The following is a 27,444-nucleotide window of genomic DNA, read 5'->3' as shown; positions in this document are numbered from 1 at the left end:
CACACCCCCGCCCAGCAAGGTTTGACAGGGAATCTCAGTCCACGTTCCCCACCTGGCGGGGCTTGATGGGGGACCTCAAGGTGTGTCCTCCAGCCCGGCCCAGGCTAGGGGACCTCATGCCATGCCCCCCGCCCTGGTGCCTGGCCAGGGGACCTGAGGCTGTGACCCCCGCCCAGCTGTGCTTGACAAGGTTGGGACCGGCTGGGTCTGAATCTAGCCCAATGCGGGGGGGCAGCCAGGTCTGGGTCTCACGTGATTTTGAGGCGCACGTGGGTGGGAGGGGACTTGACTCTGGGTCCCATGGTATACCCCAGACTCTGACAGGAGGATGGTTTTCATATACATTTTACTAATTTTTTTAATCTCTGACACTTCTATTATAGAGAAAGGGAAAATAGCAATATTAAAATATTTCTTCTAATTAATCCCCTTTTAATGTGCACAAATTTTGTGCACCGGGCCACTAGTATAGGATAAGGAGATCCTGTCTCAGGGGACGTAAGAGTCTCTCACAGTCACTTGCTTTCAGTTCTTGCTTCCCACCTAATATGGTTATATATTCTGACCTTACTTAGTCTCAAAAGAAATTTTTAAAAATCTCAGTGATTTTACTCCGGCTCTTTTTTTTTTAATTTTTTTTAAAAATAAATCTTTATTCGGATTATTACAGGTGTTCCTCTCCCCCGCCCCCCCATAGCTCCCCTCCACCTTATTCCCCACCCCACCTCATGCCCTTACCCCCCGCCACTGTCTTCATCCATAGGTGTAAGATTTTTGTCCAATCTCTTCCTGCACTCCTCAGGCCCCCTCCCCCCTGATAATTGTCCGTCCCCTCCCTTTCTATGCCCCTGATTCTATTATATTCACCAGTCCATTCTGTTCTTCAGATTTTTTATTCACTTGATTTTTAGATTCACTTGTTGGTAGGTATGTATTTGATGTCTTTTTGTTGTTCATAATTTTTACCTTTACCTTTTTTTTCTTCTTCCTCTTCTTAAAGAATACCCTTCAGCATTTCATGTAATCCTAGTTTGGTGGTGATGAACTCCTTTAGCTTTTTCTTGTCTGTGAAGCTCTTAGTCTGACCTTCAATTCTGAATGATAGCTTTGCTGGGTAGAGTAATCTTGGTTGTAGGTTCTTGCTGTTCATCACTTTGAATATTTCTTGCCACTCCCGTCTGGCCTGCATAGTTTCTGTTGAGAAATCAGCTGACAGTCGTATGGGTACTCCCTTGTAGGTAACTAACTGTTTTTCTCTTGCTGCTTTCAAGATTCTCTCTTTGTCTTTTGCCCTTGGCATTTTAATTATGATGTGTCTTGGTGTGGTCCTCTTTGGATTCCTCTTGTTTGGGGTTCTGGACTTGTAAGTCTATTTCTTTCACCAGGTGGGGGAAGTTTTCTGTCATTATTTCTTCAAATAGGTTTTCAGTATCTTGCTCTCTCTCTTCTTCTGGCACCCCAAAAATTCGGATGTTGGTACGCTTAAAGCCGTCCCAGAGGCTCCTTATGCTATCCTCACACTTTTGGATTCTTCTTTCTTTCTGCTTCTCTGGTTGGGTGTTTTTTGCTTCCTCATGTTCCAGATCTTTGGTTTGACTCTTGGGGTACGGTGATCTACAGTTGAGTTTCTGTATATTCTTTATTTCAGACAGTGTATGCATAATTTCTGACTGGTCCTTTTCCATTTTTTTGGTATTCTCATTAAGGTCCTTGAAGGTCTCTTCAAGTTTATCAGCGGTTTTTAGAAGATTCTTGAGTAACCTTATAAATATGGTTCTGAACACTGTGTCGTCCATTAGTTTGCTTTCATCTCTCCTACTTGTGACATATTTCGGTGTCTCCGCATTTTGGCTGCCTCCCTGTGTTGATGGAGTGGCTTTGTTTGGTCAGTGACGTATAGGGGCCAGTAGCTCAGCTTCCCCAATCACCCTAGGTGGTCGCTCTTGGTACACCCCTTTGTGGGCTGAGTGGAAAGTCTTGGTATAGTTAAAAGCCTTGATTACTGTTGGTACACTGGGAGGAATTGACCTCCAGGCCAATTGGCTGTGAGGATCTGTTGTGTCTATAATGGAAGCACTGCTGTGCTGGAGATACACTTGTGGTACAGGGCTTGTTTGAGTGGGGCTTTGGTGCTCACTGAGTCCGCCTCCCGAATGTGTCACTTATGGATGTGAGGAGTTGAAATCTGGTGCCTCACACTGACCACTAGGTGCATTGGCTTCTGGATCTCCAATGGGGTGCAGTTCAGCTGCTGTCTGAGGCTACCCTGCAGGAGCTACAGTGAGAACTGCCGTCCTCTCCTCCTACTTGGAGCTTGGAGTCCTTGGAGCTGTCTGTACCGGGTTGCAAGTTTACTAGTTTAAACTGCAATAGAGAAGGCCATTCATATGCAAAAGCCGCTGCTAGGAGCTTGGGTGTGTTTGTAGATTGTGCGGGGCGGAGTCTCAGGGCGTCACTAGGCTAGGGCATGGCAAACAGCAATGACTGGCAGTGAGCCGCCTCTAACCACTTCCCCGTGCCTCTGACCATGTCCTCGTCGTCTCGCGCCCCGGCGCAGCCAACAATTCTACCTCCACACAGCTCCTCACTCTGACCCAATGGCAGACAGCCCAGTCTCTCCCCAGAAACTGGATTTCAGAGAGATTGGGGGCTTGTCTCTCTTCGGATTGAAGAAAGCAACGCCCACCTCCAGCTGGGCTCCGCCACCAGCTTGTATCACCCGTGCGCTCCCCTGTACCTCAGTTTTTCAGCGTTTGTGCCCTGATTGCGCCTGTCTCTTTCGGTCTAGTTGTAGAGGTTCCGCTCAGCCAGCTTTCCTGTGGTTCTGGGTGATAGACGTTCTGTCTTTTAGTTGTAGTTTTGGAAATTGTTGTGGACGGCAGCAGCCCAGATGTTTATCTACGTCGCCATTTTGGATCTCTCTACTCCAGCTCTTTATAAGTATTTCATGACTTCAAATTTAGGCAACCTATAGCTCTACCTTTTCAACCACCTTTCTGGGAAATGAACTATTTTTTCTCTGCTTTAAGCAAAGAGAATTCAAAAATAGGTACTGAATTCACGAAGGCAATGTAAAGGAATGGCATACTATTTTCTAAATACTTTTTAAAAATACATTTTTATTGATTTTAGAGAGGGAGGGAAGGGGGAGAGAGAAAAGAGAGGGGGGAGAGAGAGAGAGAAGAGGGGAGAGGAGGGGAGGGGAGGAGAGGAAGAAACATTGTTCGATTGCCTCCCAACACCTCGAACTGGGACTGAATCTGCAACCTGGGCATGTGCTTTGACCAGGAATTGAACCAGTGAACTATCATTGCACAGGATAATGCTCAACCAGTTGAGCCACACTGGCCAGGCAAGAAAAGAAACACTAAATATTTCAGTCAGATGGTTTTGATAAACGCTATGAGAAAAAATAAAGGAGGATAAGGGACTAGAAAATGATGAGGTAAAGGTGTATAGAGAGTTTGCTGTAATTTTTAACAAGTTTATCAGGGAATGCCTCTCTGATGAGGTTAAGTGGAGATCTGAAATAAGTGAAGTGAATAATACAGATATCTGGATGAAAATCTTTCTAGGCAGAGGAATCAAAAAGTGCAGAGACAGTGAGGTAATAGAGTGTTTAGCATGTTTGAGGAACAACAGAGATATTTGTGTGATTTAGAGTGAAGTGAAAGTAAGAAATATAAGGCAAGGTCAGAGAGGTGGTAGGGAATTAAGTCAAGTGGGCCCTTATAAGCCATGGTCAGTATTTTGAAATTTTCTCTGAACAAGATAAGAAGGCAATAAAGGGTTTTGAGCCAAGAAAGAAAATGATCTGATGTTCATTTTTAAAAAATCTATTGATTTGAGAGAGAGAAACATTGCAACTCTCCCCACCCACCCCTAATTATTTAGGCATTCATTGGTTGCTTTTCTTGTATGTGCCCTAACTGGAGATAGAACCGGAATCCTTGGCCTAACAGTATGGGACAGTGCTCTCTAACCAACTGATCTACCTGACCAGGTTGTGATTTACATTTTTAATGAATCATTCTGGATGCCGAGTGGAAAATAGGTTATGAAGAAAAAAGATAGAAAAAGGGAGAGCAGTTAATGGGCTGATGTAATTGTCCAAGTGGTTTAGACTGAGAGCAAGAAGGTAATCTTGAAAGCAGTAAGAAGTGATCAGGTTCTGGATATATTTTGAAGGAAAAAACAATAGGATTTGTTTATATGGTATATGAAAAGGAAAGAGTCAAGAATAAATCCAAAGATGTTGGCTTGAGCAATTAGAAGAATGGACTTGCCATTAACTAAGATGAAGAAGGTTAATTTTGGACACATTAAGATTGTGGCACCTACCTAAGTGGAATTATTAAATATATGTGGTTGGATATGAGAACCTGAAATTCAGAAATGTGACTAGAGATATAAATTTAAGCATTATCTGTAAGTAAGTGATATCCAGGAACTGGATTTATAATTACTAGCTATACATACAATGAAAACTTCTGTTTTTTTCTTGTATTATGGAATATTGATCTTTTGTTCTGGCCTCCTCTCTTTAAATAATGATTTCTTCTCATTTCTATTTTTAATAGAATTTGAAATTATAAGACTTTTATGTGTAGGCATTGTCAGTCTCATCAGCTTCTGAAAATGATCTTTTTAAACTACAAATGGATATTAAAATGCACAATATATAGCTCTTAATTGTTAGACCATTAAATGTAATTTAAGAGGTGCAGGCCATTCAGCAAAGATGGAAAAGGTTAAAATGTAACATTGTTAGACATGAATTTATGACATTCTCAGTAATGACTTAGTGTCTATGTGTTCTTTTAGGTTCATTTATATGTTCTTAGATCTATATGTTCTTTTAGTTTTTAATTTTCTCTATTTTAATGAAAAAATGAATTTATGAATTATGTATTTCAGAGTTATTGGAATCATAATTATAGGGAATGTTAATGTTAAAAAAGTTTTCATATAGTATTAAATAGTACAACTTATTCTACTTTTTTATAAAGGTTAACCTTGTAGCAACATGTCTGTTTAGGGATATTACCTGCTTTTTCATTATAATCTATATGTGGGATCTACTGTGTTTTTTCCCAGTTGGGGTCACTTTTGGAAAGTAACAGTTCAGTTAACTGATTAGGGAAACCTATAAAAACCATCTTGGAATATTTTTCTACTGCATAGTTTTTACCATACTACTTTTGCCATTATCACAATAACTAGAGGCCCGGTGCACGAATTCATGCATGGGTGGGGTCCCTCGGCCTAGCCAGCAATTGGGGCCGTCTCGCTCAGTCCTGATCAGAGCCGATTGGGGCTGGCCGGCCGGGGGAGGGACCGCAGGAGGTTGGCCGGCCGCAGGTGGTTGGCTGTGGGAGCACACTGACCACCAGGGGGTAGCTCCTGTGTTGAGCATCTTCCGCCTTGGTTAAGGTGATCAGATTTTAACATTGGTAAAGCGGGACACCATTGACCGAGGGGGGGGGGGTTCTTTTTAAAAAAAATATATTTTATTGATTTTTTACAGAGAGGAAGAGAGAGGGATAGAGAGTTAGAAACATCGATGAGAGAGAAACATCGATCAGCTGCCTCTTGCACACCCCCTACTGGGGATGTGCCCGCAACCAAGGTACATGCCCTTGACCAGAATCGAACCTGGGACCCTTGAATCGGCAGGCCGATGCTCTATCCACTGAGCCAAACCGGTTTCGGGGGGGGGGGGGTTCTTGATTAAAAATTTGGTCTATATTGTAATCGCTTTTGGTTTTTTTAATAAAAGGAAATTCACTTCTTAGATCATCGTTGAATTTGCATCCTCTTTTCTTACTCATTATGTTAAAAATCTAAAAAAAATAATTTAAAATTATATTATAAATTATTATATACATATTGCTTAAAAACACAGTAAGTAGGTACATAATTACATGAACATATTTTATTGTTAGTTTATAAATTAAAATAATTTGATTCTTATAAAGTAACTATTTTAAAAATTATTTTAACCCTAAATTTTTTTCTAAATAATAACAATACTAACTTGTATTATTTTTCCTCTGAATTTGCCGTAACGTAAGTCGTAAGTGTCACTTTCAAGGCCGGCGCTAGACTTTTTGCCGCCACTATAAAATATAAATAATACGAGTACTGTCTGCTAAATTCAAGAAAATTTATGTATTTATGAAATAAATAAATAAATTACTTACCTAAATTATCTGAATAGCTGATTTGTAATGACATCACTTGTTCAACTAGCTTACTAGCACGCAGTACGATGTGTATCGTCTGAGAGACAGTTACAAAATGTTTTCGTCGTTGCCAATTCCCGAAAATGCCATTGTTCATTAAGTCCAAACAATGGTGGTCGAATTCTAACAACTGATCAACAATGCGAACTTTGATAAGCAGTTCTCGATAATCAGTTCTCAACAATTATTTGTTATTATTAAAGTTTAACATTATAAAATTAACAAAAATAATATAAAACTCATATCCTGGCTAAATAGCCACATGGCCGCCAAAAACCGTATATATTCCCTTCCCGTTCTCCCACCGTTCCCTAGCTTGTCGTGCATTCTTTCCAAAAATCGGGACTTTTTAAAAACGCCACGGGATGTGGGACAAATTGTTAAAAATCGGGACTGTCCCGCCAAAAGCGGGACGTCTGGTCACCTTACCCTTGGTGGTCTTTGCGCATCATAGCGACTGGTCAACAAGTCATTAGGTTGACTGGTCATAAAGGTCTCTTAGGCTTTTATATATATAGATATCTTGTAGAAATAACAACATCAGTAAAATTATGCCACATCTGCTTCTTTAAATTTCTATGCCCTCTCTTAAGTGGCTGCAAATACATTAGCTATCTTTATGTGAGGTCTTGTTGCCCTTCCTGGAAACCTCATACAACCATGCTGTTAGAGTACTTAAAGATTATAAATATGTATTATAAGTTGTCAGTTATCTTCATTATGGTCAACTATTCATTACTTATACAAGAGAAGGCACTGTGCTCTGTATATCTATTTAAATTTTTTTTTTAAATCTTCACCCGTGGATATTTTTCCATTAATTTTTAGAGAGAGTGGAAGAGAGAAAGACGGAGAGAAATATTGATGTGAGAGGAGCACATCGATTGGTTGTCTCCTTCACGCACCTTGACCAGGGCCTGGGCCAGGGAGGAGCCTGCAACCGAGGTACATGCCCTTGACTAGAATCAAACCCGGGACCCTTCAGTCCACTGGCTGAAGTTCTATCCACTGAGCCAAACCAGCTAGGGCTATGCTGTGTACATCTAATCAAAATAGTCAGTGGTTTCTATAAATTTTTATTCAAAGAAACATTTTTGTTAACTAGGGAATATGCACACATGCACACACAATTGATTCTCATTATTCACAGTAGTTATGTTTATAAAGTTACCACAAACACTCAGTTAGTGATTACTGAATTGTGTTTTGTAGAGGAAATACAGAGTGAGGTTCCTATGAACCTCTGGTCACATTTTCTTTTTTCTTTTTTAACCATAAACAGCTCTGATTTTTTTCCCCAAGAAAAATGATTTTAAATACAATATTGCCAAAATTGTACTAACATAGTCCAATATCACAGAAGTTGTAGGATGTTAAAAATCTGCAAATAACAGGATTACTTCTATTATATTCTAAAATATTTTTTTCTCTGGCTCTATTTTTGTTCATCAGTTTATGTTGTTCATTATGTTGTTGATTATATAAACATTATATGTTTACGTTGTTCATCAGTTTATGTTGTTCACAAATGAGTAAGATCGTGTGATGTTTATTTCTCTCTGATTGGCTTATTTTGTTTAGCATAATGCTTTCTAGGTCCATCCATGCTGTTGCAAATAGTACAGCAGCGTAGTATTCCATTGTATAGATGTACCACAGTTTTTTAATCCATTCATCTGATGGGCACTTAGGCTGTTTCCGAATCTTAGCTATTGTACATGGTGTTGCTGTGAACATAGGGATGCATATATCCTTTCTGATTGATGTTTCTGATTTCTTGTGATATACTAATATTTCTAGAAGTGGGATTACTGGGTCAAATAGGAGTTCCATTTTTAATTTTTTTTAAATTTCTTTATTGATTAAGGTGTTACATATGTGTCCTTATTTCTCCATTACCTCTCCCTCCCCCCCCTCCCCCATGCCTTCACCTCCCTGTTGTCTGTGTCCATTGGTTAGGCTTATATGCATGCATACAAGTCCTTTGGTTGATCTTTCCCATTTTTAATTTTTTTGAGGAAACTCCATACTGTTTCCTGCAGTGGTTGCACCAGCCTGCATTCCCACCAGCAATGCACGAGGGTTCCTTTTTCTCCACATCCTCGCCAGCACTTGTCGTTTGTTGATCTGTTGATGGTAGCCATTCTGACAGGTGTGAGATGGTACCTCATTGTCATTTTGATTTGCAAATCTTGGATGATTAGTGACTTTGAGCATGTTTTCATATGTCTCTTGACCTTGGGTATGTCCTCTTTCAACAAATGTCTATTTAGGTCCTTTTCCCATTTTTTGATTGAATTGTTTATCTTTCTTTTGTTAAGTTGTATGAGTTCCCTATAAATTTTGGAGGTTAAACCCTTATCTGAGACTAGAGGCCCGATGCACGAAGATTCGTGCAAGAATGGGCCTTCCTTCCCATGGCTGCCGGCACTGCCTTCGCTCTGGCCGGAGCCGCCTTTCTGCCTTCCCACGCTGCCCAGAGGCCCAGAGCGGCTGGGGTGATGCAGAACGCCTGTGCTCAAGTGTCCCGCCCCACCTCCTGCTGCTCAGTGCCTGCGTATGCAAATTAACCCGCCATCTTTGTTGGGTAAATTTGCATACCCACTCCTGATTAACCGGTGGGTGTCGCGAAGGTATGGTCAATTAGCATGTTACTTTTTTATTAGGTAGATAACATTGGCAAATATGTTCTCCCATGCAGTGGGCTTTCTTGTTGTTTTTTTGATAGTTTCTTTTGTTGTGCAGAAGCTTTTTATTTTGATGTAGTTTCATTTGTTTTTCTCCTTAGTTTCCATTGCCTTAGGACAGTGGTCAGCAAACCGTGGCTTGTGAGCCACATGCGGCTCTTTTGCCCCTTGAGTGTAGCTCTTGCACAAAATACGTGCGGGCGCACACATACAGCGTGATTGAAACTTCATGGCTCATGCGCAGAAGTTGGTTTTTGGCTCTCAAAAGAAATTTCAATCGTTGTGCTGTTGATATTTGGCTCTGTTGACTAATGAGTTTGCCGACCACTGCCTTAGGAGTTGTATCAGTAAAGATATTGTTATGACATATGTCTGATATTTTGCTGCCTATGGATTCTTCTAAGATTTTTATGGTTTCCCATTTTACATTTAAGTCCTTTATCCCTTTTGAGTTTATTTTTGTGTATGGTGTAAGTTGGTGGTCTAGTTTCATTTTTTTTTTGCATGTATCTGACCAAATTTTCCAACACCATTTATTAAAGAGGCTATCTTGACTCCACTGTATGCTCTTGCCTCTTTGTCAAATATTAATTGAGCATAATGGCTTGAGTCGATTTCTGGATTCTCTGTTCTGTTCCATTGGTCTATATGTCTGTTCTTGTGCCAGTATCAGGCAGTTTTGAGAACAGTGGCTTTGTAATATAGCTTGAAATCTGGTATTGTGATCACTCCAACTTTTTACTTCTTTCTCGGGATTGTTGTGGCTATTCGGGGCCTTTTTTTATTCCATATGAATTTTTAGAGAGTTTGTTCTAGGTCTGTGAAATATTCCATTGGTATCTTAATTGGGATTGCATTGAATCTATAGGTTGCTTTGGGTAGTATGGGCATTTTAATGATGTTGGTTCTACCAATCCATGAACATGGTATATTCTTCCATTTGTTTATGTCATCCTCTATCTCTTTATTCAACGTACTGTAGTTTTCTAAGTACAGGTATTTTACCTCCTTTGTTAAGCTTATTCCTAGGTATCTTAATTTTTTTGTTGCAATGGTAAATGGGATTGTTTTTTTAGTTTCTCTTTCTGGGAGTTCATTATTGGTGTATAAAAAAGCCATAGATGTCCTGGGTCCGGGAGAGGCCACGCGCCCCTGGGTCCGGGTGAGGCTGGATCCCGGGACCGGGTGAGGCCACACACCTGGGTCCGGGTGAGGCCATGCGCCCCTGGGTCCGGGTGAAGCTGGGTCCCGGGTCCGGGTGAGGCCGTGCGCCCCTGGATCCGGGTGAGGCTGGGTCCCGGGTCCGGGTGAGGCCGTGCGCCCCTGGATCTGGGTGAGGCTGGGTCCCGGGTCCGGGTGAGGCCATGCGCCCCTGGATCCGGGTGAGGCTGGGTCCCGGGTCCGGGTGAAGCTGGATCCCAGGTCCGGGTGAGGCTGTGCGCCCCTGGATCCGGGTGAGGCTGGGTCCCGGGTCCAGGTAAGGCCGCGCCCCTGGGTATGGGAGAGGCCACACGCCCCTGGGTTCGGGTGAGGCTGGATCCCGGGACCGGGTGAGGCCACACACACCTGGGTCCGGGTGAGGCCACGCGCCCCTGAGTCCGGGTGAAGCTGGATCCCGGGACCGGGTGAGGCCGCACACACATGGGTCTGGGTGAGGCCACTTGCTCCTGGGTCCGGGTGAAGCTGGATCCTGGGTCCGGGTGAGGCCATGCGCCCCTGGATCTGGGTGAGGCTGGGTCCTGGGTCCGGGTGAGGCTGCACCCCTGGGTCCGGGAGAGGCTGCGCCCCTGGGTCCGGGTGAGGCTGGATCCCAGGACCCGGTGAGGCCGCACATACCTGGGTCCGGGTGAGGCCGTGCGCCCCTGGATTCGGGTGAGGCCGTGCGCCCCTGGATCCGGGTGAGGCTGGGTCCCGGGTCCGGGTGAGGCCGCGCCCCTGGGTCCGGGAGAGGCCACGTGCCCCTGGGTCCGGGTGAGGCTGGATCCTGGGACCGGGTGAGGCCGCACACACCTGGGTCCGGGTGAGGCCACGCGCCCCGGGGCCTGGGTGATGCTGGGTCCCAGGTCCGGGTGAGGCCGCGCGCCCCTGAGTCCGGGTGAAGCCGCGCCCCTGCGTCCGGGCGAGACCAACCCAGAGGGAGTCGGACCTGCATTACCACCATTTGTCCACCATCCAGAGCTGAAAAGTCAGTGCCGACATGTACACATAAGGAACTGGTGGACATTGAAATTGGATCTCAAAAGAACTGTTGGTCCAGAAAGAAACTTACTACAGACTGATTCATTTGCCTGTCAGCATAACTATTATTGCTCGTCTCACATTCGGTTCTTATAAGTATATTTCTAGTAACACATGATCTCACTCATCTAGGGGAAATGATGAACAACATAGACTGATGAACAAGAACAGACCCAGAAACAAGGAGGCATCGATTGGACTGTCGGGCCTCAGAGGGAGGGTAGGAGAGGGTGGGGGTAGGGGGGAGAGATCAACCAAGGGACTTGTGTGCATGCATACGAGTCTAACCAATGGTTAAGGACAACAGGGGGGTGGGGGCATTCATGGGGAGGGGTGGGGGATGGGAATGGGGGGATGAGGACAAATATGTGACACCTTAATCAATAAATAAATTTAAAAAAAAAAGCCATATATTTCTGGGTGTTAATTTTGTATCCTGCTACATTGCTGAATTCATTTATTAAGACTAGTAGTTTTTTGATGGAATCTTTGAGGTCTTCTATGTACAATATCATGTCATCTGCAAATAATGACAGTTTTACTTCTTTTCCAATTTGGATGCCTTTTATTCTTTTTTAAAATATATTTTTATTGATTTCAGAGAGGAAAGGAGAGGAAGAGAGAGAGAGAGAAAAAAACATCAATGATGAGAGAGAATCATTGATTGGCTGCCTCCTGCATGTCTGATCTAGCCTGCAACCCAGGCATGTGCCCTTGACTGGAATCAAACCCGGGACGCTTAAGTCCACAGGCTGATGCTCTATCCACTGAGCCAAACCGGCTATGGCTATTTCTTCTTGTCTGAATGCTATAGCTAGCATTTCCAGTACAATGTCGAACAGGAGTGGTGAAAGTGGGCATCACCTGTCTTGTTCCTGTTTTAAGGGAAATGGTTTTAGTTTTTGCCCATTGAGTATGATATTGGCTGTAAGTTTGTCATATATGGCCTTTATCATGTTGAGATATGCTCCCTCTATTCCCACTTTGTTGAGAGTTTTTATCAAAAATGGATGTTGGATTTTGTCATATGCTTTTTCTGTGTCTATTGATATGATCATGTGATTTTTGTCTTTCAGTTTGTTTATGTGATGTATCACGTTTATTGATTTGTGAATATTGTATCAGCCTTGTATCCCTGGAATAAATCCCACTTGATCATGGTGTATGGTCTTTTTAATATATTGCTGGATGTGATTAGCTAATATTTTGTTGAGGATTTTAGCATCCATGTTCATCAGGGATATTGGCCTATAATTCTCTTTCTTTGTAGTGTCTTTATTTGGTTTTGGAATTAGGGTAACGCTGGCCTCATAAAAAGAGTTTGGATTTTCTGAAATACTTTGAGGAGTATAGGTGTTAGTTCTTGTTTGAATGTTTAGTAAAACTCCCCTGTGAAGCCGTCCAAACCTGGGCTTTTGTTTGGTGCGAGTTTTTTGATTACTGCTTCTATTTCATCAGTTGTTACTGGCCTCTTCAGGTTTTTTGATTTTTCCTAATTCAGTTTTGGGAGATTGTATTTTTCTAGGAATTTGTCTGTTTCATCCACATTGTCCAGCTTGTTGGCATATAGTTGTTCATAGTATTTTCTTTAAAAAATATATATATTTTATTGATTTTTTTACAGAGAGGAAGGGAGAAGGACAGAGAGTTAGAAACATTGATGAGAGAGAAACATCAATCAGTTGCCTCCTGCACACCCCCCACTGGGGATGTGCCCGCAACCAAGGTACATGCCCTTGACTGGAATCAAACCGGGGACCCTTCAGTCTGCAGGCTGATGCTCTATCCACTGAGCCAAACCGGCCAGAGCTGTTCATAGTATTTTCTTAAATCTTTTGTATTTCTGTGGTGTCCGTGGTTACACCTCCACTTTTGTTTCTGATTTTATTTATTTGGGTCCTCTCTCTTTGTTTCTTGATGAGTCTGGCTAATGGTTTATCAATTTTGTTTATTCTTTCAAAGAATCTGGTCACATTTTCATCAACCAATCAATACAATCTTGTTTTATGTGTGTTTCCGCTTAAAAATATCTTATTTAATGTATATTTTTGATTTATTAACATTGAACTCAAAGTCAACAGAACTATAACTCATATCTGAATGAAGGTTATTAAATACTAGAGGCCCCGTGCACAAAATCTGTGTGTGGGTAGGGTCCCTAGCGGCTGCTGGCTGGGCCTTCCTTCATTCTGCGCCACCCCCTGGTGGTCAGTGCACGTCATAGTGAGCGATCAAACTCCTGGTCGGTCAAACTCCTGAGGGGACACTTTGTATATTAGGCTTTATAGATAGATAGATAGATAGATAGATAGATAGATAGATAGATAGATAGATAGATAGGTAAGGATTTTCTCCATAAGGCATATTACAACCTTCTTGTGCTTGGGAACACTAGATAGTACTTTAGCACTATGCTTGGGTACCATTTTAAGCAGCAGAATCACCAACAATAAGCACAAAAATATGAAAAAAACAGCACCAAATAGACTGAAAAGGACATTTGTTTACAGTATGATAGCTAAAACAAGAAGGCAGAGTGAGTGTTGCCTTCTTTGATCTCAGCTGGGAATGTGTGCTTCAGGCAACTCCTACTTTTTTGTCACTCTGTGTATGTCCATGAATGACTATGAAAGTGGTATTAAGTTTAGGGTTACAAATAAATTTTAATGAGTAGGTGGATTTGCAAGTACTGAATATGAATAATGAGGACTGACTGTATACATACATTTTTTTCATTTCTGTGTGAAACATATTATGCTCTTTTCTGTTGACCTTGTACTCATAAACCCCACCTCAAATGTCACCCTATCTCTGAAACCTTTCCCAGCTTTTTCAGACAGAATTAACATTCTCTCCAATACTCATTGAATGATTTCATATCATCTTGTGCATTCCTTTTTATAACATTTATCACATTTTATGTTAATTCTTTGTCAGGATTCTTTAAATTGTGAGTTCCTTAAGAACAGGCATCTTTTCTCATTCATCTCTGTGTTCTTTTAAAAAAAATAAATATATATTTCTTATAGATTTCAGAGAGGGAGAGAGAGGGAGGGAGGGAGGGAGAGAGAGAGAGAGAGAGAGAGAGAGAGAGAGAGAGAGAGAGAGAAACAGCAATGATGAGAGAAAATCATTGATTGGCTGCCTCCTACATGCCCCACACTGAGGCTTGAGCCCGCAACCTGAGCATGTGCCCTGATTGGAATCGAACCCGTGACCTCCTGGTTCATAGGTCGACACTCACGAGCTATCTCTGTATTCTTAATACTTAACACAGGATCATTACATGATTGAAACTAAATACAATTTAAATGAATGGATCAAGTCTCTGTACTGGATGTATATATTTGGATATATATGTTTTATTTTAATGAGTCTGTCTTAATTCAAAATTTCAGACTATATAAAATGGAAATAGTTATATATTTTATACCAATGAACATCTCTTGTTATTTCCTTTTTTAAAATTTTATTTGGATGAAGCGGCTTTATTTGGGAAGGAATGAATAATTAACCAGGTAATCAGTTTTTCCATTACCTTTTAAGTTGTTCTATACAAACAAAGACTTACTGCACACAGTAATCCACTAGGCTCTGTATCAGCGGTCATCAACTGGTGGTCCGCGGACCACTGGTGGTCCGTGAGGTCCGAAAGGTTGGCGACCGCTGCTCTGTATCAAACTATCCTGGTTCTAAACTGCAGAAGAGAAATTTATAGTCAGGCAAAAACTAGGATACATGCTTATGCTAGATTTTAATTTTGAAATATTCCAAAAATATAGATTGGCATTGAAAAAGTAACAAAGCAAACATCCATACACCTACCGCCCTGTTTGTCATATTTAATTTTTGGCCATATTTGTTTAAGTATTTTTTTAAAAACTAAGCACAATAGATCCAAGTTGAAAGACTCCTATATACCTCTCCATAATCCTATGCCTGCCCCTTCCCTTCCATTGTAGCCACTTTCCTGAATTTGATAGTTATCTTTCCCAGCTAAGAATTATAGGGGTGTATTTAAGGATGCTAGGGATCCTTCACTGTTTTTTAATAAAAATATATTCATTTAGAAGTGGAGCATTTTTGAAAGTAGTCATTATTCTCTGTCTACGTATAGGCCTTTCTAGGGAAAACTTAATGAGATTGCTTTTTGTCTTCCACTTCTTCAGATGTTTTGTTTGCAGTCCCTGAATCCAAATTATTAATTTATCTTGCAGTGTTATACTTCTTGTAATGATAAACTTCTTATTGACAGCAATAATCAATTCTGCCATAAAGCCATCATTGTTTTGCTTCCAAAGGAAAACTTTTTAGACTTTCAAAATGCAGTCATTTCAGTTATTCTGTTATAGGGGTTGTGAAGCACAAATAACATAATAATGAACAAGAAAATGTATATTAAAGTATATTAGAAATGTACAGATTCATATTATTGTGTTTAGTTGAATTACTTATACCACAGATTTATATATGCAAGAAATATGAAATTATTTTATTTCCTATAAATTAAATTAAATTAAATCTGACTTTTAATTACCCAACCTGGTAAGATAGGGATTCATTTCAGTCATTATGGGAGCACGTGAACAATGAGGCTTCCTTCCTTTCTTTCCTTTCCCAACCCACTTGTTTGCAGTTTATCACATAACCTTATTAAAATAAATCCATGTGTTTCTTAAAGTAAGATGACTTCATTGCTTTTTGGCCAAGCTTGTACACAGGAGTCTATGCTGACTGAGTCCCCAGGACTTAGAATATAGCTTCCAAACGTGCTCCACGTAGTTATTCTCTGTAGTTTTGTCATTTCCTTGAAGTAGGATTTAGGTCTCTACTATGCCTGATATTGTTGAACCTTTTCCAGTCTGGGGAAGTTGGGTTTAGGAGGCTCTTTCCCAGGCTCCCTGACAGCCCCCAAAGGCTTTGCCTTTAACTTAACCCCCAAAAGTAAAAGTTAGAAAGCAGATTATCCACAAGTAACTTTGATGTTTTTATTTAGTAATTCATATCTTTCATAAACATTGGAGCCCCCAAACCTGGTTACCTTCTTAGAATGGGGGAAAGGAAAAAATTAATGGAGAACAAAATGCAAATTAAGGTCTTAACAAATTACCCTGCCTCTTACATGTACACCTCTAGACATACACATGCCACCCCATCTCTCTGCCAAGGGCTACTTCTAAGTTTTTCAGTTTTTATTGAGTACTGGTGGGAAGGGGCCTTATTATTATAGATGATTCTATATTTATAAACAATTAAAACAGGACTGATAAAATGAGTGACTTGGATATTATATTTATCTCTTACTTGCTGTAAAAATCAGAGTAAAACATCCTGTTACATAGGCTTTTCCCCCTCAAATATTTAAATGGTAATATTTTCCAAATAAAAAATATTATTGTGCATTTTCAGTAGACATTAAGGAATAGCAAAGTACTACAGATCTATAACGAGTCATATAACCTAGATCTGATAGTATTATCATGACTTTTACTTGAATTTGAAATAATTTCCAGAACATTGAACAATCATTAATTGAGGCCTAGACTATTCTAAGAGCTGAGAAAAAGAATAAAGTTGAATATACTATGTTTTCACCCTCAAGGATCTTGCAGACTAGTGAAAATATGAGTAAATTAATTAGAGTACAATAAATGAAAATGATACTACTATGAAAGTATGCAATTGGAGCCTGGCCGGTGTGGCTTAGTGGTTGAGCATCAACCTATGAACCAGGAGGTCACGGTTCGATTCCTGGTCAGGGTACAAGCCCAGGTTGCGGGCTTGATCCCCAATGAGGGGTGTGCAGTAGGCAGCCCATCAATGTTTCTCTCTCATCATTGATGTTTCTCTCTCCCTTCCTCTCTGAAAATAAATAAGAATATATACAACCAGAAGGGAAGGAGTCAAAGAATGCTTCCTGAAGCAGTTAATGCTTTACATGAGTTTATTTTAGAACCCAATAAGGGTTGTTGACTAAATGAAGAAGAAAAGAAGGATAGTCCAAGCTGAGGAAATTTCATTTGTGAGTTTGTGTTAGCATAAGACAATGTAACACATAGTTATGTTATATGGCTGGAGCAAAGGGTTGAATGGAAGGAATAGGTTGAAGGCAGAGAGATAGAATGGGCCAGATACGCTAAGTGAAGGTGTTCGGGGGCCGTTAGCCTTCTGTTTACAATAATCTTACACTGAAGACCTTCTTAGAGAAATAAACCTGAAAGAAGTTTATTATATATAAATAGAAGTTTGTCTAATTTACCTTAATTCTTATGTAGGCAATTTTAAGTTTTTTTTAGGGCTCTCCTATGGAGGAAATATCTCTTAGCATCATAATGAAGTCCAAATAAAAGCCATATTATATTTCATTATCTTACTGCTAATTATCTATTACTTTTTTATTATATGTAATTTAGTTCTGTTGAAGCACTACTGGCAAACGTGTTATCAAGTAATTGAAGTAATAGTGTTGTTACTCAGTAAAATAGAATATATTGAGAGAAAAAAATGAAGAAAAGCAGTTAAAAGAATGATTTTTATTAAACAGCAAGATGAATTATAAACCTACTAGAGGCCCAGTGCACGAATTTGTGCATAGGTGGGGTCCGGCTGGCCTGCCCCAGTGGGGGCTGATCAGGCTGGGCCAGCAGGAGGGAGGGGACACAGAAGGTTGGCTGGCCAGCCCCGCCCCCAGTCGGGGTGGGGGTTGATTGGGGCTGGGTCAGCTGGGGAGCGGGGGTGTGGGAGGTTGTCTGGCCCCACCCCTGGTGGGGGGCGATTGGGGCCACCCAGTGGGAGGGGCCATGGCGGTTAGCCGGCCTGCCCCGCCCCTGATTGGGCCGGTTGGCCGGGCCACAGTGGGCCAGGCCGCAGTGGGCGTCATAGCGACCTGTTATTCCAGTTGTTCTGGCATTCCGGTTGCTGGCTTTTTTTTTTTTGTTTTGGCTTTTTATATATATAGATACTGTGAAAGTGACAAAATTTATGTGAGTACATGAGAATTATTTTGAATAATCAGTCATTTTACCCTAATGGTTTGTTAAAATTTTTCTCTAGTTAGCTATCAAGTAGTTTCTTTGCAGTTTATCTTTTACATGTTACATAATGTAGCATTGTACAGCTAAGAGAAATACCTATATGTCCTAGATGCTATAGAATATTTTGAGGAAAAAAAAGTAAATATATAGAGAGGGATGATTTCTTGATACTCAGGAGCAACTTTTTAAAACAAAACTCAGGATAGTAGAAATGATTTTTATTGCATTTTAAAATAAGTTTCAGTGAAAATTGAAGAAATTAACTTCTTTTTCTAGTTAATGATGTTATTAGGAAGAAGTCAGATTATTTTGGCTTTCCAAATTAACTGAGTACCAAGCAGAGAATAATCAGTGTTCTGTTTACCTTCTTGAAGTACCTTTAGATAGTTATTAATCAGCAGAGAAACTTAAAAAATAATAGAACATACCTTTTGCTTTCCACATCAGTGGAAAGGTGTGGTTTCCTCAGAGGAAAATGAACACAAGGAGACTCCTGCACCATCCTATCTTAGCAGGTTAGGCAAAATTATGTTTTGAAACTGCATCTGCTTTTATGCCATCTCCCACTGAGTTCCAGATGACACTCCTTTATATTCTCTGCTTGACTCTCACATTCTCTGTGGTTTTCTTATAAATATTAGACATTTTCTCCTAAATCTGGCTGCTTGTTCTAAAGATAGTTCTAGCAACCAGGTATAGTCAAATGTCTTATAATAAAAATCAGTTACAACTAGGAGGTATTTTAAAATGTCATCCCCTGGAAAAGCTAGTATACTAGTATCTGTAACCATTTGTCTAATAAGAAGGCTACTAATTATAATTAGCCCCTCTGTCCTTGTCCAAAACAAACAGGGTCAATGTCTTTGGCTTCATTAATTTAAGCAATGCTTATAAATGGTGTGCCCACTCTTCTGATTGTAGATAGTGGAAAGGTAAGGGAAATTATAGTTATGATACTGCTTAAACTAGATGAAGTGGTAAGCAATTTAGATGCAGTGAGAGACTAATGAAATTCTTAGGGGACAGAATAAAGTTGACAACTCAACTAAATTTTAAAAAAAGTTTTGGCTTTCATTTTACATTTTGTATGTCTTATAGATTTTATTTTATGTAGAATATCAATCTTAATATATATGTATATATACATACACACACACACACACACACACACACACACACACACCCAGGGTCGGCCACATCCACAATGACCAAAGGCTCTACCGAACGCCAGGCTGCACATGCAGTTCAGGTGGGAGGGGACTTGTGGCCGTGGGGACGGAGACGGGGACGGGGGAGGCGGGTCCTGGTGGAGGGCGGCCCGTACTCCCCACATGGCCACGGTGGTTGTGAGCACTCCTTTTTTTTTTTTCAAGATTTTAGCACCCTTCTTTATTTTTTTTTAAATTTCTTTATTGATTAAGGTGTCACATATTTGTCCTCATCCCCCCATTCCCATCCCACACCCCTCCCCATGGATGCCCCAACCCTCTGTTGAACTTAAGCATTGGTTAGGCTCATATGCATGCACATAAGACCTTTGGTTGATCTCTCCCCCCTCCCCCCACCCTCCCCTATCCTCCCTCTGAGGCCCGATAGTCCGATCGATGCCTCCTTGTTTCTGGTTCTGTTCTTGTTCATCAGTCTATGTTGTTCATCATTTCCCCTAGATGAGCGAAATCATGTGTCACTAGAGATATAAGAATTGAATGTGCGACGAGCAATAATAGTTATGCTGACAGGCAAATGAATCAGTCTGTAGTGAGTTTCTTTCTGGTCCAACAGTTCTTTTGAGACCCAATATCAATGTCCACCAGTTCCTTATGAGTACATGTCGGCACTGACCCCTCAGCTCTGGATGGTGGACAAATGGTGGTAATGCAGGTCCGACTCCCTCTGGTTTGGTCTCGGCCGGATCCAGGGGCACGGCTTCACCCGGATCCAGGGGCCCATGGCCTCACCCGGACCCGGGATCCAGCTTCACCCGGATCTAGGGGCACACGGCCTCGCCCAGACCCAGGATTCAGCTTCATCCGGACCCAGAGGCGCATGGCCTCACCCGGACCCAGGGGCACGTGGCCTCTCCCAGACCCAGGGTTGCGTGGCCTCACCCGGATCCAGGGGCCCACGGCCTCACCCGGACCCGGGACCCAGGCTCACCCGGATCCAGGGGCCCACGGCCTCACCCGGACCCGGGGCCAGGCTCACCCGGATCCAGGGGCCCACGGCCTCACCCGGACCCGGGACCCAGGCTCACCCGGATCCAGGGGCCCACGGCCTCACCCGGACCCGGGGCCAGGCTCACCCGGATCCAGGGGCCCACGGCCTCACCCGTACCCGGGACCCAGGCTCACCCGGATCCAGGGGCCCACGGCCTCACCCGGACCCGGGGCCAGGCTCACCCGGATCCAGGGGGCCAGGCTCACTCGGATCCAGGGGCCCACGGCCTCACCCGGACCCGGGGCCAGGCTCACCCGGATCCAGGGGCCCGGTTGTGAGCACTCCTGATGGCCCGCAGGCGCTGATTCACCTTGGCCTGCAGGCTCTGCTTGGCGCCTTCACAGAAGCGCAGGCACCACCTCCGTGCCACACCCCCACTTCCTTCTGTCCCACTGGCCCTGAGGCGCCCTCCCCAAGCTGTTACTGGCGTCCAAGCACCCCTCGGAGCATGGGGCAGCAGTCAGTCCTTCAGGCCCACCAGCTCACAGCATTTTCTCCCTTTCATTCCCTCCCTTGCAGCTGGCTCTGGGAGCCTCTCTCAGAATGAGGCCCCAGGGCAGGCAGAGGGTGGAGCTACCCCCACTGGCCCCGCCCCTCCCAGCCGGGAAAGAGGAAGAGGGAGACTGGGAGGGAGGGAGAGAGGGAGGCAGGCAGGCCTGGAGGACTGACTACTGAGAAAAACAAAGAGCTCTTGCTGTGGCTTCGCTGCCAGCTGCTCCTCCCCTCTCCTCTCCGGCCCTGGGAAAGAGCGGGAAGCCAGGACCATGTTCTGCCACAAGCTGACAGCCCTCGACTACCACAACCCTGCCGGTTTCAACTGCAAAGATGAAACAGAATTTAGAAACTTTATTGTTTGGCTTGAAGACCAGAAAGTCAGACACTACAAGATTGAAGACAGGTAATTTAAGAAACATCCACAGCAGTGACTGGCTCAAGTTCTTTGAAAAGTATCTCACAGTTGTTAGCTGTCCTTTAAAGATTCAAGATAGACAAGAAGCAATTGACTGGCTTCTTGGTTTAGCTGTTAGACTTGAATATGGAGATAACTCTGACAAATATAAGTACTTGGTATTTGATAATACAAAAAATGCTGACAATGCAGCTAAAAATGCAGAGCCATTGGTCAGTTTGGATGTTAATAATCCTGATTTTAAGGCTGGTGTAATGGCTTTGGCTAACCTTCTTCAGATTCAAGGTCATGATGATTACCTGGTAATGCTGAAGGCAATCCACATTTTGGTCCTGGAACGCCTGACACAGGATGCAGTTGCTAAAGCAAATCAAGCAAAAGAGGGGTTGCCTGTTGCTTTAGACAAGCATAGTCTTGGTTTTGACACAGGAGATGCAGTTCTTAATGAAGCTGCTCAGATTCTGCGTTTGCTGCAGATAGAAGAGCTCAGAGAGCTACAAACAAAAATTAATGAAGCCGTAGTAGCTGTTCAGGCAATTATTGCTGACCCAAAGACATACCACACACTGGGGAAAGTTGGAAGATGAACCTTTTAGGATTTCAGCCTCTCGCCTATTTAGTACAGTTGGGAACCATATACACCGTGGTATGTGTTTCAAAACCAAACATCACATTTTCAAGGGAAGAATCCCAGAAAATTGATTATGTTTTAGAGATTTACCATCGTTGTTTTTTTCTGTAATAAAGTTTGGGAAAGTGGGGGGGGGGGGGGGGGAGAAAGAAAAACAGAGATAGATAGAGACTGGGAGAGACTGGGATGGAGAGATGGAAACAAAACAGAGTGGGCCTAAAGAGGCCTGGATGGAAGGGAGGCCTGTGGGGGCCAGGAACAGATGTTTCACCGACCCCTCCCCAACTCACGTGTGGTGCTCAGGAGTAAGCAGGGGAGCCAAAGCCACAGGCAGGGATGGAGGAGGGTGCCCTCCTCTCTGGAGACTCCCAGTATCTTCAAACTGCCCTACTCATTTCCTCTCACCCGCTTCCAAGGCCTCTGCTCTGGATGGGGCCTTTGGAATCCAGGGCTCTAGGGTTTTACAACAGAGCTGGGGTGGGAAAGGGTAAACAGCACCAAAGATGGCTGATATGGCCACCCACCTCTGCCTCAGCTTGGCCAATTAGTTCAGCCTCAGAACGTGGCACTCAGAGGGGATCCCTATTTCCCCAGCAATGGTTCTACGGCCTCAGCCCCAGTGCCAACCTCCTCTCCCCCTTGGCCTTCCCCATAGCTGGTACTTGCTGCAGCTCCGTGTGCCTTACTTAACCACCCCTTCCTTCCCTGTTCCTACAAAGGAGGCTGCATCTTTGTATGTTATATTCATATAAACTTTGTAATGTTTGGGGAAAAAAACAAAACAAAAAACAACGATGACCAAGAGAATGCCGCAGTCAACGTCTGGAGTCTGGCTCAGGAGAGCGGAGAGAAGGGAGAATTCCATAAGTTGGCCGATGTCAAGACATTTCTGAGTGACTGCCTGGCATGTGACAGTTGTGAGACCACAGAGGAAGGAGTCTAAGTTTCTCAGCAGTGCTCAGCAGTGGTAAGGAGCAGTGAGCAGGCGGGATGGTAAGGAGCGAGGGGTTCCGGACTGTGAGAGGGATTTCCAACTGTCGGCAGGCGGACATCCCCTGAGGGGTCCCAGACTGTGAGAGGGTGCAGGCCGGGCTGAGGGACACCCCCCCCCCCACCGCAGTGCACGAATTTCATGCACCGGGCCTCTAGTATTTTTATAATGAGTATAGTAATACTTTCCTAACCAAACACAATGAAGATATTTTCATTTTGAAAAAGCTAACAGTTTGAATTGATAGGAAACTTTCCTTTTCCATATATAAGTTGAAACTAATTAAAATTATATTGTTGATATACAATAAGATAATTTGGGATTGAGATGTTTCTCACTTGTTCAACAAGTAGATATAAAATTTGAATTGCCCCAAATCCTAGTGTCTCTATTTCTGTTGTTGTTTTTTTTTTTGTTTTTCTTTTAATATATTTTTATTGATTTCAGAGAGGGAGTGAGAGGGAGAGAGATAGAAGCATCAATGATGAGAGAGAATCATTGATCGGTTGCCTCCTGCCCACCCCCCTACTGGATATTGAGCCTGCAACTTGGGCATGTGCCCTGACCAGGAATCCAACCATGACCTCCTGGTTCATAGGTCAACACTTAACCACTGAGCTATACACCCTACACCCTCTGGGCTTTTTTTGTTTGTTTTTTAAATTCTCACACAAAGATTTGTGTGTGTTTTTTATTTTAGAGAGAGAGGAAGGGAAAGAGAAAGAACATTAATGTGAGAGAGAAACATTGACTGGTTGCCTCCCGTACATACCCCAACCAGGGATCAAACCCTCAGCCTAGGTATGTGTCATGCTGGGAATTGAACCTGCAACCTTTTGGTGTGGGACCTACCAACAGCTACTGGACCAGGGTGAGAGCAGATATTTTTGCCTTGTACCTGAACTTAGTGGGAAAGCTTTGAGTTTTTCACTATCAAGTATGATGTTGATTTATCTGTATCTATTGATATGATCATTTGATTTTTCTCTTTCGGTCTGTGGATGTGATGGATTACAGTAATTGAGTTTCAAATTTGAGTCAGCTTCACATACCTGACATAAATACTAATTAATCTTGCTATATACTTTTGTACTTTTAAAATTCGGTGTGTTAATATTTTGTTGAAGAGCTAGGTTCTTAATTTATAGTATAAATTCCTTCTAGGAGAATACCTAGTTATAAAAGCCACTTTTGTGTTCTTCCATTTAAAAAAGTATTTTGATTGATTTCAAGAGACAACTTATTGAAGTGGCTAAGAGCAAAATGCCCAACTTTTGAGTCATGTGACCTTTTGGCAAGTTACTTACACTTTTGTGCTTCAGTTTCCTTCACTATAATACCTCAGAGAATTTTTTTTGAAGATTAAATGAGTAATATGGAAAGCACTAAGACTATTGTCTGAAACATTGTAAATGTTGAATAAATATTAGTTGGCTTATTAATATATTTATGGCACTAGAGGAAAAGAGCAAGCTTAAGAAACAAAGAAAAAACATACTTTAAAAAACTAAGAGGTATCACTTCTTATAGGAAACTTTGTTAGCAATCTCACATTTCATATTAAGATGATCTGTTCAACTAGTGCAGTGGTAGGCAAACTCATTAGTCAACAGAGCCAAATAGCAACAGTACAATGATTGACATTTCTTTTGAGAGCCAAATTTTTTAAACTTAAACTTCTTCTAATGCCACTTCTTCAAAATAGACTCGCCCAGGCCGTGGTATTTTGTGGAAGAGCCACACTCAAGGGGCCAAAGAGCCGCATGTTTCTTGCGAGCCGCAGTTTGCCGACCACGGAACTAGTGTATACCTCTCAGAAGACTTTTAACATTCTCAGAATAGACCAATGTCCCATTCATTCATTCATTCATTCAGCCAGTCAACAAATATTTCAGTGCTAGATACTAGGGATAAGTAGTGAAGAAAAAGAAGACCCTGCTTGCCCTAGCTGGTATGCTTAGTGGTCAGAGCACTGGCCATGCACCAAAGGGTCTCAAGTTTGATTCCCAGTCAAGGGCATGCACCTGGATTGCAGGTGTGATTCCCCAGCCCTAGTTGGGGCCTGTGCGGGTGGTAACCAATTGATGTGTGTCTCTCACATCAATGTCTCTCTCCCCTCCCCTCCCTCCTCCCTCCTTCTCTTCCACTCTCTCTAAAAGTCAATGGAAAAACTATCCTCAGAGGATTAACAAACAAAACCACAAAACAAGTTCCTGCTTGCACTGGGTGTATTCTAAAGGAAGAAGACCATTACATATTTTAATAAAGGCTATGATGGAGTGGCCAGGAGAAGAGGTTATGATGGGGTGGCAGAGCATAAAACAGATTTTCAATAACATTTCTTAAACTAATTATGGGGGATAAGAAAGGATGAATTATTAATTGATAAAGAATAAAATTCCACACAATTATTACCACAGGAAACCCTCTAGATGAAATATTACCACTTTTAAGTATTCACTCTAAGCCAGGCATAACACTAATAATGTAGCTCTGTTTATTAAGTACTACATGTTAATTATGCCATTTAATTCCCACAACTGTTCTAAAAAATAGGTAGTAGGCTCATTTTACAGATGAATAAAAATCTGAGTTTAAATGACTTGTCAAGGTCAGATAGGTAGTAAATATCAGAACACAGATTTTAACCCAGATTCAAAGCCAATGCTGAATTCTTTTAGACATGTAGCTAATTTGGGTGAAGGGTAGTGGTGTGCCTGTGGGAAAGACCTTTTGGATTTGGGGCAGAGTTAAGACTGTTGAAGATTAAGCATATAAATAGTGAAAAAATACAAGCTCATTGTAGGAAAAGATTACTACCCTCACTAGAAGTAATTTCCCCCTCCTCTGATCTCCTATATAATATTATGACTATACTATTCTACCACTTGCTTCGTGTAATTGGGCAAGATTCTTAACTTTTTTCAGCTTCCAATTTCTTCATCTGGCAAGTAGAGATCATAATCAAGTGAATGATGTTTTAATTTTCTTAATCGACTATATAAACTACTTGAGGGTGGTCACTGGGATATATGTGTCTTTCTGTGCCCCACAGCACAAAAGGGATGATCCTATGGTGTGTGTTTGCAGGTATTTCATAAATATTAGTTGAATAAATGAGTGCCTCATCAGGCTTTTCATCCACTGTAATATAACTGCAGCAGAAACATGGAGATAGGCACAGCTTTGTTAGTAATTCCAGTTATCTTGATACCTTTGAGTTTACCTGACCTGTACCTTGAGGTTTTTTAAATTTAAATTCTTTATTGTTTAAAGTATTACATAAGTTTCTTTTTCCCCCCATTGACCTCTCCCTAGCCACCCCCACCCCCCAGTATATGCCCTCCCCCTCCCCCAAGTCTGTGTCTATTGGTTATGCTCATATGCATGCATACAAATTCTTTGGTTGATCTCTTACCCCCTTACACACACACACACACACACACACACACACACACACACACACACCCGCCTTCCCTCATAGGTTGGACAGTTAGGGTTTTAAACGTAATAAAACACTTTTTGCTTCTGAAAACCATTTTAGTAACCTTGCCTGAAGCATAACAGTTTGGCAGAGAGTGGGATTGTGATATAGTGGAAACAGTTGGCTTGTTGACACAAGAACACTAGAGTTTGTGATGCTTAGATGTAGGTACGGTTGAGATACCATTCCAGATGCCCTACTGTTCCTGTTAGAAACAGATTTTAATATGACTATCAGAATTAAGCTAGCTTTTAGGCTTTGGTCTTCCAAGCTAAAATATGAAATTAAAGAATATATAATATGATTTGACACCATTATTGTTTGAATGACATATGCTCTTTCCAAATCTGAGAAATTAGTTTTAGATATAGAGCCCTTCCTATTTAAAAAATAGCACTATTCTGAAGTTGTTTGAGGGTGTCCTCTCTATAAGGTACATATAAAAAAAGGAGGCTTTAATTTACCACTTTGGTTCTGATTGTATTAACTTAAATAACACCCCCCCCCCCATTTCTTCCCTCCAATTTCATTGTAACAGAAATAGGGGATAACATTTAACCACATTCCTGTGTACTAAAGAATGGAATGGGTCTTAGGACCAGATGAATAAGCACTAATCTACATGATTTCAAGGGATGGTTTGAAAGCTCTTCTGTTGTATTTATAAATACTTCTACTGGTTAATAATGATATAAAATTACAACAGCAGGGGTTTGTTCCTTTGGTTTAAGATTTTGTTCTTATAAAATATCCCTGAAGAATTTATAAAATCTGTTTTTAATATGAAGTAATCCATTTATTCAATAAATACTTAATGAGTGCCTACTATATACTAGGTGCTGGCGATAAAGCAGTGAACAAAATTGACTGCGCCCCTGTGGAGAACAGGAGGGAGACAGACAATATATTCAGAAATAAGTAATAAGAAAGACGGTAAGGAGCTGTGTTTTGTTTTCTTAAAAAATACACAATGGGTAAGAAAATCTTTAGTAATGTTACATTTGAAA

The 27,444-nt window shown here is 41.9% G+C and overlaps 2 protein-coding genes and 1 pseudogene across 3 annotated transcripts in view; 2 read left to right on the top strand and 1 right to left on the bottom strand.

Moving 5' to 3' along the window:
* PPM1E (protein phosphatase, Mg2+/Mn2+ dependent 1E) overlaps nt 1-27,444 on the top strand; it is a 119,284-nt gene that overhangs the window by 30,537 nt on the left and 61,303 nt on the right. The window lies entirely within an intron of this gene.
* The window catches only part of TRIM37 (tripartite motif containing 37), a 160,086-nt gene continuing 147,069 nt past the window's right edge, over nt 14,428-27,444 (bottom strand). The window contains exon 25 of the mRNA XM_079797016.1: nt 14,428-14,867. Within this exon, the coding sequence (XP_079653142.1) occupies nt 14,852-14,867 (16 nt within the window). The 3' untranslated portion in view covers nt 14,428-14,851. The remainder of the gene's footprint in view (nt 14,868-27,444) is intronic.
* On the top strand, nt 21,186-22,095 carry LOC307114395 (RNA transcription, translation and transport factor protein-like; annotated as a pseudogene). The gene has a single exon. The product of its transcript is annotated as an RNA transcription, translation and transport factor protein-like (transcript).

Source organism: Cnephaeus nilssonii (genome assembly GCF_951640355.1).
Source record: "Cnephaeus nilssonii genome assembly, chromosome: 19".
Classification (NCBI taxonomy): domain Eukaryota; kingdom Metazoa; phylum Chordata; class Mammalia; order Chiroptera; family Vespertilionidae; genus Cnephaeus; species Cnephaeus nilssonii.
Note: the sequence above shows the minus strand (reverse complement) of the source record. Positions and strands in the feature narration are given on the sequence as shown.